The 12,006-nt window shown below is 50.9% G+C and overlaps 1 protein-coding gene and 1 long non-coding RNA gene across 7 annotated transcripts in view; one reads left to right on the top strand and one right to left on the bottom strand.

Annotated features, from left to right (window-relative positions):
- Tmem181 (transmembrane protein 181) overlaps positions 1 to 11,760 on the bottom strand; it is a 54,247-nt gene extending 42,487 nt beyond the window's left edge. For 4 of the 6 annotated variants that reach the window (XM_087584500.1, XM_087584501.1, NM_001130939.2 and 1 more), the window contains exon 1: positions 45 to 160. Coding sequence is in view for 4 of the 6 variants with exons in the window: in NM_001130939.2 (NP_001124411.1) it covers positions 45 to 52 (8 nt within the window). In the remaining 2 variants the exon portion in view is untranslated. Of the gene's footprint in view, positions 1 to 44; positions 161 to 11,563 lie in introns of those variants that run through there. The other 2 variants (NM_001444177.1, NM_001444178.1) reach the window with 1 other exon arrangement.
- On the top strand, positions 207 to 706 carry LOC134482652 (uncharacterized). The gene is made up of 2 exons (XR_015649246.1): positions 207 to 378; positions 501 to 706. It is a non-coding gene; the product is annotated as an uncharacterized LOC134482652 (long non-coding RNA).
- Positions 11,761 to 12,006: the final 246 nt, after the last annotated feature.

Here is a 12,006-nt window from a genome sequence, read left to right as displayed (position 1 = left end):
GGGGGCCCCGGGACGCTATGCCCAAGCTACGCCCCGCCACTTACGGTTCCATCTCGGAGACCCGGGTCCCCGGCCCCCGCCGGTGCGTCCCGAGCTCGCCCGGCGTCCCGCAGCCGCCGCCAGAGCCACCCGTGAGGCCGAGCAGCCGGCCGCGGAAAACGCATCAGAGCGCGACTGCGCGGTCACGTGCGCGGAAGCCGCGGACCAGCGGGGCGGGGCAGCCTCCCGCAGCGCTCGCGCCGGACACCTGTCACGTGGGCAGGCGTCCGGGGGTAACCCACATGCGAGGCCACGGATCACCGAAGGGCACGGACCCCAGAGGCCTTGTGTCCAAGTCCCCAGACACTCATCATGGCTGCTTCCTATTCCCCTCCGAAGGTGAGGGAAGTAGGCAAGGCACGATTAGCATCTCTTGAAACTTTACTACTGCGTTAAGGCCGTTAACATGTGCCATGCGGTTGACACATGTCTCTGGCAACCGTTAAAACTAATGCCCGCAGGTTTCTGATACAAGCAACCCAGAAGCAGAGGGAGCATGCCCAGTGCAGCTTCTCACGCTCCGGCCTACAGGACTCTGGCTGACTCCTGTCTCCTGAATAAGAGAATGCCCTTCACCTTTGCGGCCTTCCGTGGTGCAGGAATTGTACGCATCAATCCCAATCTACCACAGTGAAACGGACGTTATCCCCAATATTCCATCACCTTCCCTATGTTGCCATTGTTCCTCTTTCCAAGATTTGACAGCTAGCATTGTACATGAGCATTAACCAAATGGTTCGGGGGTGGGAGGCAGCGGCCTGCACGCTTCCTAACGCTTGAGAGAATTGAGGCTTTCATATGGGATCAGAGACAAGAAGGCACGGACCAGTGAGAACTTGCATCTTCTGACCAGGGTGAGCATGGCCTAAGACTTTCATAGTACAAATATTGAAAGTCCCACATCCTGGAGACGCCCCCTCAACCCCCACCCTGCCCCCAGAGCCAGGCAAAGCAGGGCATCAGATCAATTCTGACCCCGATTTTTACTGTTGTTGGTTAACCAGGCGAACCTGTCTTAACATTTATCTTGGTTCCCTCAAGGACAGAACAAGGGATGGCAGTCTTCATGTCAATTTCATTAAGACTAGGGAAGCTAGAGAGAGGACAAAGGCAGAGAAATGGAGGAGTACACTGGGAGGTTCTGAGGTGGCTGGAAGCTTCACCTCACATAGCTGATTGTGTGGGTACAGGCTAGTGCCAGAGAAACTGTCAGAAACAGAGTCCAGAAGCAGTCTCTTGGCTCCGTCCTATCACCTGTTGCCCGAGGGTTAAAGTCTAGCCTACACACCCGATGAGTACTCAAGGAAAACAACCTGGGGCCAGTGCCTGCAGGTACTGGGCAGCCCATGAGTGACAAATGAGCTTCCCAGTCAGTCAGTACAAGGGCCAGAGTATGTGGTGACAGAGGCTGGAACCCTGTGAGTTTTCACCAGGACAAGGGAGGCTGAGTGAGATAAAGACCAAGGTGGAAAGTCAAAACAGGGACCACATGAGTCTGGACAGGGTCAGATGGGAATCCGAGGTTGTTGTGAAAATGCTAAATGAGGCATCTGGGAATGACCCGTAGTCCTTTGGGGCTTTCTTTAGACTCCAGCAGAAGGTGGTGACCTTGTCTCCATGGTAACCTCAGTGAGTATCTACCTGAGGTGGAGTTCCTCCTGCCGAGCAGGCAATCTGAGCAGTGAAGGGACAAGATTGGGGGTGGTGAAACACAGGGGCCCGCAGAGCAAATTAGTGCAGGACAGTGGGTCACACAGTGTGCTTCAGTGCCAGCGCCTGGGGAGCTTTAAGGACCCTCAACCCAGTAAAGAGCAGAGTTCAGGGGCAGTTTAGGGATGGGTGATTTGTAAGCCTCCCTCCAGGGCTAGGATGCATGATCCACTGCAGCTATTCCTAGGACCAGTTAGGACCGGCTGCATCACCGAGCTCCGGTTCTGTGAGTATTCTCTGTATCCTGCCAAGAAATCCTCTTTTGGGCTAAAGTTAATACTCTACAGGACAATCTTAGGTGCTGCGGTCTCTGCGGAGAGTGGCGGTGAGTGACACTTCATGCTGGGGACCCTGGCAAAGCTAACAACTCACTGGAGTGGGAAGGGACAGTGTTCTGCTCTGCAGTTCCCTGCGGGAGGAAGCAGAAGCTGACTTCCCACAGAAGCTTCCAGTCCCTGCAGTGGCCATGAGACCTAACCCTGTCCCTGACCCTGACCCTAACCCGACCTGCCCTTTCCAGAACCTCAGAAAATCCCCTCCCCCCAAACATGGAGCTTCACCCTAGAATAACCATGCGTGACAAACTGGGGACCGCAGAGTTAGCTTCACCTAAAGGTTAAAACCCTACCCTGGAATCCTGCTGAGGTTTGGTGGGGAAGCACAGTGGAGCATTGTTTGATGTGCAAACTGGGAGACAGAGGCTAAGGGGCAATTTGCTGTCCACGTGGGTGCATGAAGACAATAGAGACAGAACATCACTGCTTCCCCATCCTTCCCAAGTGCTGTTTGACTCCTCCATTCCACAGGGAGCAGAGCAAGGCAGGAGTGCCCACTGGCTCCCTCCATCATAGAGGCAGCAACCACAGCAGCACCCACAAACTGGTCTGTGGTGGGAAGACACAGGGAGAGGGATCGGGAGCAGGCAGGCACACATGCCTGTGCCTCTGGCAGGCAGTCGGTCCGTCCTCAGCTCAGGAACAAACGAAAGGCTGCTCAGTTAGATCAAAATGTCCTATGAACTCCTGGGGTAGGAGGAGGAGGGGGAGGAGGCCCAGACCCAGGCACATGATGATCTGTCCAGCTACAGGACCCCAGGTCATGAAGAAGTCCTTCGCTTTAGCCTCCAACACACAGATCAGCAGCTTTCTCTTGGCTTCCTGGCTCTGACTAAACCAAACAACTTTAGTCCACTCAGGGTAGGGGAAGATGAGGAACAAAAAGTTCTGGAGCAGGCAGGGCAGTGACCTGGACCAAGCAAACCCAAGGAGTCATGGTGGACTTCCACAAGTGACCCTGATTATCAGTGGTGGCTTTAGAGTCGTCTCCCTGCTCTAGGGCCTAAGGTGGCAGCTTGGAGAAAGCTTGCCCACCCCCCATGCCCTTTCCTTGAGGGGGGTGGGCGTTCATATGGTACAGTGTATCTGTTTGTCAGGATTCACTTTTTATACATTGGGTACCTGGATCACACTAACACAATTCCTTAAAGTCACGGGGGCCTTCTTGATATTATGAAGGGGTTTCAGGAGAGGAGGAGAGGTACTATGAAATATTTTGGGAAGAGCCTTAAGGATGCATGATGACTCAGCTGATAAAGCGCTTACCATGCAAGCATGGGGACCTGGACTCCAGAACCCACCCAGAACCCACAATAAGCCATCAGGCATGGTGGGTGCGTGACCTCATCGCAGGCAAGGCAGAGACAGGTCCCTGGGGCACAGTGACCAGGCAGACTAGCAGAGGATGTTGATCCCCGGGCCAGTGAGAGATCGTGGAGGAGGGAGGAGAGGGAGAGGGAGAGGGAGAGAGGATGTAGTGGGGAGGAGAGATCTCGAGAGATGGCTCAGTGGGTAAGGGTACCTACTACGCACACATGAGTGCTTGGGTTTGGATCTCAGCACCCATGTGAAAAGAAATAACACAAAGTTCAGTGGGTAGGGAATGGGAAGGGCCAAGGAGGGATTGGGGGAAGGAAAAACATGGTTAAAATCTACTGTGTGGACATTTATTTATTTATTTATTTATTTATTTATTTATTTATTTATTTATTTTATGGTCTTTCAAGACAGGGTTTCTCTGTGTAGCCCTGACCGTCCCGGGACTCACTCTGTAGACCAGGCTGACCTCACACCCAAAGATTTGCCTGCCTCTGACTCCTGAGAGCTGAGATTAAAGTATGCATCACCACCACCCAGCTAAATTATTTTTAAAATAAAGAAATTAGTTTAAAAAAGGAAGCCAGGGGGTTGGGGATTTAGCTCAGTGGTAGAGCGCTTGCCTAGGAAGCGCAAGGCCCTGGGTTCGGTCCCCAGCTCCGAAAAAAAGAACCAAAAAAAAAAAAAAAAAAAAAAGGAAGCCAGGCCCCTGCAACCCCTGCACTGTGAAGTGCAGAGACGAGGATTGCTGCCAGGGCTTCCTGGCCACCAGCCTAGCTCCAGGCTCAGTGAAAGACCCTGTGTTGTTAAGGGAGTAAGATGGAGAACAGGAAGTCCTCCTCTGGCTTCTGTGTGCATGGGTACACACACACACACACACACACACACACACACACACACACACACGCACGCACACACACACTTCAGAAATTAAAAACACCTAGCATGTGGGAGGCAGAGGCAAGCAGATCTCTGAGTTCGAAGCCAACCTGGTCTACACAATGAGTTCCAAGCCAGCCAGGGCAACACAGTAAGACCCTGTCAATCAATCAACCAAGCAATCAATCAGTAAGTAACAATTAAAAAGAGAGAGAAACTAAGGCAATGTCTCATGCCTATAGCACTAGCACTGGGGCACCGGAGGCAGAACCATCATGAATTCAAGGCCAGCATAGACTGCAGAGAGTCACAGGCCAGGAATAAATAAGAAATATGACGTTTACCCTAGGGTTCTCACAGAAACAATTAAAGCTTGATTGAACCACCAAGAAAGAGGTCTGGAGAGCATGCAGCCCTTGCTGCTGCGACTGTACTCAGCACAGGCCCAGGAAATGAGCCAAAGGCATTCTGGATGTGCCTGCGACATGGCACTGGGCATCATGGATAGGCCATGAGGTAAACGGATGGACACAATGTGAGATGGTGAGCGTTGTAGGTCCTGGAAGGCTCAAGTCATCTCAATGCCACAACAAAAGAAAGGAAAACACAGAGGTCCTGGAATGACTCAGGGCAGGTCCAGAGGTCTAGGTCAGAGTTACAGCGGTGCTAAGGATCCCACCCCATAGCTAACTTCAGGGCACTTCTGCCCAGCCTCTCCCTTTGACCTGGAAGCTGCCAGACAGAGATAAGAGTCATTAATGTCTGGTTCCATTACTGTAACGCTCCCTGATTCACACACACACCCTGCGCAGTCCTTCTATAACATATATAACTCACACACACACACACACACAGAGGAGCATCCCCAGGTCCTCTTACTGGGTGTCTGATGTGCTATTTGCTTTAATTCACACAGGAACAAGTAGAGACCGTGCCAGAGAGAGTCTGTGAAATCATAGTGGGCAAAGAGGTGAAAGAACCAGGGCACAGGGAGTTACTAGAACCAAGGGACAAGAGTTCTAAGCATGTCCCATCTCAGGGTCAAATCCTTCCAAACACAGGACAAAGCCTGGAAGGACCCACAGACTTGCACACAGATGCTCACTGGGGACCTGGCTGGGACAGGACATGTGCAGTAAGTTGATAGAAAGAGGCAGGGGTGGTGGACTGCCCAGCCAGCACTTGTGGGTGATGGTTGGGGTTGAAGAGGAGTTTTCTCTTTTATGAGAGCCCCTCAAGAGACCCTGCAAGAAACTGGGGAGGATGAAGAGATTGGGTGTCATTTAGCAGCAAAGAGAGGAATCTCTGTGTCAAAGGACAGCAGTCATTTGGTTTCGAAAAGTCACAGTTTATGTAGCAGATGCGGTGGAAGTTTTGGGCTCTAAATAGCTAAAAACATCAATTATATTTAAAGTAATTGAAAATGTGAAGAATTTGGGTTTGGAAACTTCAAGCTTTGACCTAACAACCTGATACAGAGGAAAGACTATGGGAGGATCCTGTTTAGTTATCTGTCCCAGCTTGGGAGAAGTCCAGACATGTTGGAAAGACAATGTGCTTGTTCCTAAGGGAGGCAGAGACAGGAGTCCCTGTGGAAGGAAAATTGAGACATATGAACACGTAGAAATCATTGATGACCCCAGGCTATGAAAGGGGAAAGCCTGCAGGCATGGGTTGGGCTAGCTGCGGAAGTGTCATACGCCTTGCCCTGGCATCCACCGACCCCTCCTACATATGCCTGCTCAGGGCCTTTGGCCCATGGCGCCTCCAGGCCCTACACTTGTTGAACAGCAAGCTGGCATGAGCTGCCTGCAACACTGAGCCCCATGTGGACATAACTCATGCATTTCAACTCATCGGACAAGCTGATGAAATTATCTTTCTCATTTCGAAATGACGGAGCCAGGCAGGTTCTAAAATTGCAGCCTTAAGCAGTGACATGGCTCAGCAAGTAAAGGGGCTTGCCACAAGCCCGATGACCCGAGCTACATCCCCGGACACAGGCGTGGAGGGAGAGAACCAGACCCCACAAATCCTCTGGCTCCTCCACCCTCCCCACAGATAAGTAAGTGTGCTTTAAATATGTATGAAAATCATAGTTTCCTTTCATAAAGGAGGGAGAGGAGGGGAAAGGAGGGGGATGGGGAGAGGGGAGGAGGGGGAGGGGAGGGGAGGGGAAGAGGGAAAGGGAGAGGGAGCATTACTAATGGAGAACTACAATGAAGTATCCCCAATAACTTGAACCCATGAGATAAGATGGCCCTCAGATACACAACTAACTCAGTCACATAGGCTAAAGTGGAGATGTGTTTCTGTCTCAAATAGAAGCCGGCTTCTCTGACTTTAAACTTGATGTTGTATTGATCCAAGTCATATTGATCCACAGGAGACAGATCAACCTGGAAATGTGTAAAGGAAAGACCAGCCAAGGTCACTGCTGACAGTGGCCACTGAGTGCGCTCTCTCTCTCTCTCTCTCTCTCTCTCTCTCTCTCTCTCTCTCTCTGTGTGTGTGTGTGTGTGTGTGTGTGTGTGTGTGTGTGTGTGTGTGTTGGTTTGGATATGCTTGGCCCAGGGAGTGGCACTATTAGGAGGAGTGGCTTTGTGGTAGGAAGGGTGTCACTGTCCTAACCACATGGGAGTCAGTCTCCTGTTTGCCTTCAGATGTAGAGCTCTCAGCTCCTCCTGCACCATGCCTGCCTGGATGCTGCCGTGCTCCTGCCTTGATGATAATGGACTGAACCTCTGAACTTGTATGTCAGCCCCAATTAAATGTTGTCCTTATAAGAGTTGTCTTGGTCTTGGTGTCTGTCTCTTCACAGCAGTAAAACCCTAATAAGACAATATGTGTATATATATATATATATATATATGTGTGTGTGTGTGTGTGTGTGTGTGTGTGTGTGTGTGTATGTATATAATGTGTGTACATATATATGTATGTGTGTATATATGTATCTGTACAAATACATGCATGTATACATATATATATGCATGTGTATATATGTAGGTGTATATACGTATGTGAGATATATATATATATATAAAATAGTGACTACAATGTAGAGATTGGGAGTATGATCAGTTGGCACTTTTACCCAATGAGCCATCTCCTCAGCTCCAAATCTACTTTTATCCAACATCTAGTGTATCCACCCAGGTATCCAAGTCTAATAGTATTTAAAGCAGGGGGGATTGCACGATTGAGTGTGATAGCCAGAGGTGGGAATGGGAGCATCAGAAGTTCACAGGTCTTCTTCAGCAGAGAGCAAATTCAAGGACAACCCAGGCTACAGGAGATTCTGTCTCAGGGACAGCCTGGGCTACATGAAACTGTCTCAAAATAATAAACAAAATAAGTGGGGCCTTACAATGTTATTGGCCAGTTAGCTCAGTCTGCTAGACCATGGTGCCATCAACACAGTGTACTCTGTCTAGCTTCTTCAGCCTGACACTATATGGCAAGAGCAGCTGTAAAGTGTTCATTGCCACAGAATATTTAACTCCGTAGTCAATGCAATGCATTCCTCTGCTATACTGCGGCTGAATGTTTGGCTGGCCTTTATCTTGGGAACATTATACTGTGCTGTTATCAGTACAGAACTGCTCTTATAAGAATGGCTTCCTGTCTCTTAATGGAATCCTGCCTGTCTCGCTGTAGGAGACACCACACTCAACAGGAACCCTGGCTAAGTGTATACACAGCCTTTGCGGATGCTGCCAATTGTCTGCAAAGATGACACCCATCTGCTTCTCATCTGAAGTATATGACGTCACAAGTCCTTGTGAGCATGTCTGTCTTCTTTACCTTTGCCTTGGTGGGAAGCATACTGGACTTAAAGCTATTCTTTATCTTTTGAAGGGATTCTCAGAAAGCCAGCCACTCCTCTCCATGAATATAGATGAGCGGCAGCAGTCCAAATGGCTGCTACTATGCACTCCTACCCCCCCGGATGGCAGTCAACCGTTAAAAAGAACTCCATTACCTCCTCAATCTGTTGGATTGACGAAGTGGTCTGGCCTCACATTCAGGCTGACCTACCATAGTGTTTGTCATCTCTGGCTGAGTACCTCTCTGGGGGGATCTTCACATAGAACATCTTTGTGAAGGTGACAGCCAGGGGCTTCATTTTCTGATGTGATCCTGTGGTGGAATTCAGTGATTCCTCTAACCAGGGAGTTCTCGAAGGGTTGAACCTGAGCCGAGAGCCCAGGATTTCAGCTCCCCAGCTTACAACCTTTCTACTTTCCCTTTCTTGGCAGGCAAAACAACTGTTATCTCTCATTCTGTGGAGATGCTTGTCAGTCCTCTGATCACACGGTCGCAGCTTCCACTAAAGGCAGATTTTGTAATTGATAGGTACACAGTCATACCAGCTGATGGAAGGGACAGCCATCTTTGGGAGACAAATCATTAACAGTTGTGTTCCTTGCCTTACTCTGTTAGAGAAAACTGTCAACCATGTGAGGTTAGTCCCTGGTTCTCCCAGGGGATAAAAGGACCGGTGTGCTTTAGTTATTAATCACGGGTGAGGAAACGAAGATGGTGAGAGGAGAAGCTGCCAAGAGTGTAGTAGCAAGTCTGCCTTCGGGTGAGGGGGACCCAGCAGCTGTAACTGTAACCAGAACATTCCAGCTGGGGTGCGAAGGGGTGACCCACTGATGTACAGGCTCAGTGGAGCACCTGAGGATAACTCACTGCTGCAGAAGTCTCTGCGGTTCTCAGCGAAGTGCTTTGCCACAGGAGACAGTATAAAGCACCCTGCTGTCCACTTGCTTTCATGGCACGGGAGGGGGGGTAGGAGGAGCTTTAATCCCTGCCCCTTTCTGACTACGGTGAATAGTCTTAGGAACCTAACTTAACTGACAAAGATTCACATGCTTGCCATAGGACAGGCAGCCAAACGGCCTGTCAACTTCCCCCAGGGAACCTCGTCACTTCACACTGCTGTTCTAATGCAATCTGTATTCACTGGTGTGATGGGTAATGTTAACTGTCAGCTTGACAGAATATAGAATCACCTGGAAGACAGGCCCCTGGACGTGCCTGTGGGGCTGGCATGTTTTGGTTGTGTTGATTGAGGTAGGGACCTCTGTCCACTGTGGGCAGCACCATTCCCTAGTCTGTACAAGTGGAGAAAGGCTACTGAGCATCCATCTCTGTTATCTGACTATGGATGTGAAATGAGCAGCTGCATTAAGCTCTTGGCACTTGGACATCCCAACGATCATGAACTGCATACCCTGAACTATGAGCCAGAGCAAATCCTTCTCTTTAGCTACTTCTGGCAGGGTGTTTTTATTATCACAGCTGGCCTTTGTTTTATAGGTCAAGACTCTAATCACCCTGACCTGGCCTAAGGCATCCTATACATCTTGTCGTCAGTCTGTGCCTTGAACAGATCATGATTCTATGACTTCAGGCACTTTGTCCTCCTCCTTCCTCTTTCCATAATTTTCTTCCATGCTACCCCATCGAGTGAGCATCCCACTCTTCTTAAAGTCTTCTTAAAGTGTTTCCTGGTTAGTCTTGTTTGCTTTCGTGACAACATGAAATCCCTGGCTTCTGCAAGCTCCTTGATTTAGCTCTGAGTCTTTCTTGCTCACTGACAAATCCCCCCACAGGTAAACCAGGCACAGGAGATACTCAGTAACAGCTGAGTGTGTGGACCGATGGAATGACCCAATTGCAGATTAACCACGTGTGTGGCTTTTCTGCTACCTGCACAGGGACCTCGCCCTTATTTGCTGGATTCTTTACCAAAGCAATGCTCTGGGTGGACACTGAACAGAGTGGCAGGGAGCATGTAGGAAAAGAGATGAGAGATTATTTTATTTTAACGATGCAGTTTGAAGCATCCGTGAGCTCCTTTACCTTCAGGTCTCCATGAGGCTTCACTAGAGGGATTACGGTCTTGGCACCAAATCACTAGATTACAAGATACTTTTAAAATTCATCATTACGTGTATGTGCACATGTGTGCATGATGTGTGAAGCCCAGGCACATGTATACCACAACATGTTTGTAGAGGTCAGAGGATAACTTTTGGAGTTGGTTCTCGCCTTCCACCTTACATGGGTTCGAGGCCAACTCAGGCCATCATGGTCACATAGCAAGGGATCTTACCTGCTCAGTCCCCGCGCCTGCCCTACACTACATCTTTTTTGTTTTTTTTTTTTTTTTTTTGTTTTTGGTTTTTTTTTTTTGTTTTTTGTTTTTTGTTTTTTCCTTTTTCTTTCTTTCGGAGCTGGGGACCGAGCCCAGGGCCTTGCGCTTGCTAGGCAAGTGCTCTACCGCTGAGCTAAATCCACAACCCCACACTACATCTTTTTTAAATTGGCCTTTCCATTCAGTAGCGACTTTCGTGGCCATGATACAGCCCCAGGAAGCTGCTAGGCCTTTGAGAAGATTTACTTGTGACCCAGTTTTTGGGGAACAGTGTAACTCTGGGCCCAGCATATAGCTTGGCACCCTTGACCACCAACTGTGTAAACTGCCTATATTGTCAGGCTCCACACCCGCAGAAACCCGGTTCAAACTGTCCATTTCACCGATGAGGAAGCTTGAGATACAGCTCAGGTAACTTTCCCAGCTCACACAGCTGGTCAGTAATCACCCTAGGCCTGTGCCTCTAGACCCAGTGGAGTCCTTTCCCTACAGCTTCAGGGACTAGGTTTTCAAGGTCTTTTACTGCAAAGCACAGCGCAGGGAGGAAGAGAAAGGTGCCCTTCAGGAAGCATCTCAGGCATCTGCCGGCTCCACCTCTACCCCTCCACTGCAGGTGAGGGGACAAGAGAGCTCAAATAAACCCACACCCACAGCTCCTCTCGACTCTCCTACGTGGCTGCTACATGCATCTTCACAGGGAAGAGTAGGAGCTGGGGCTTGAGACCTTGTACCCAGGTCGGCAGAGCACGCCAGCAGAGAGGCGAAGGCCCGCCCCCGCTCCAATTAGCTTTGATTTGTGTGGGGGAGGAAAGGAGATCGGCTCCTCAAAGCAGGGTTTGGTCAGGCCCCTGTGGGTAACAGCTAGGCAGCAGGCGTGGGAGAAAGGGGAGCACGAGGGAGGAGCCAAGAGGAAACGAAAGCCTGGTCCTCATAAGGCTAGACTCTCTACTCAGGTTCCAGGGATGGAGAATGGCCCAGGACCCGGCTGCCTGGGACCGCCCTGGACCCCGAGTCGCAGGCACTTCAGCCAGCATCCCTCGCCCTGCCCGGGGCTGAGCGTTCCAGGCTGGGGCGCGGCGGTGGGGTCACAGAGCTAGGGCTCCCCGGTGCCTACCTGTAGTAGCGATCATCCTTGAATGGCGCGAGGTCCTCCTTGAGCTCGCGGTACGCCTCCTGCAGCCGCCGGCACAGCTGCTTGAGGCCGCTGCAGAGCGGCGGCTCGAACGCAGGGTACTCCGCGTCCATGCCCGCGCCGCGCCGCGCTCCGCCCTCGCAATCGCCGTCCTCGCCCCCTCTCCGCTGCCAGCTCCCGGCACCCGAGCCTCCGGCGCGCTTGGGCGGGACCGGGCAGGGGGAGGAGCAGAGGCCGGGAGCTGGGGAGGGGGCGCGCACAGAGGCGCCTGCTCCACCTCGCCACCCCAACCCCGGGCTACCGCCCGCCTACCAGGGACCCCACCCGGGAGAGGGAGGCCCTGCACTAGATCGCCAGCCGCCCAGTGCCGCCCTCTCTGGGCCCAGTACGGAGTAGAGAAATTGGAAGAGAAGCGAGAGAAACCG

This window comes from Rattus norvegicus, chromosome 1 (assembly GCF_021556685.1).
Source record: "Rattus norvegicus strain SHRSP/BbbUtx chromosome 1, alternate assembly SHRSP_T2T, whole genome shotgun sequence".
In the NCBI taxonomy this organism is placed as follows: domain Eukaryota; kingdom Metazoa; phylum Chordata; class Mammalia; order Rodentia; family Muridae; genus Rattus; species Rattus norvegicus.
This window is presented reverse-complemented; position numbering and strand designations above follow the sequence as displayed.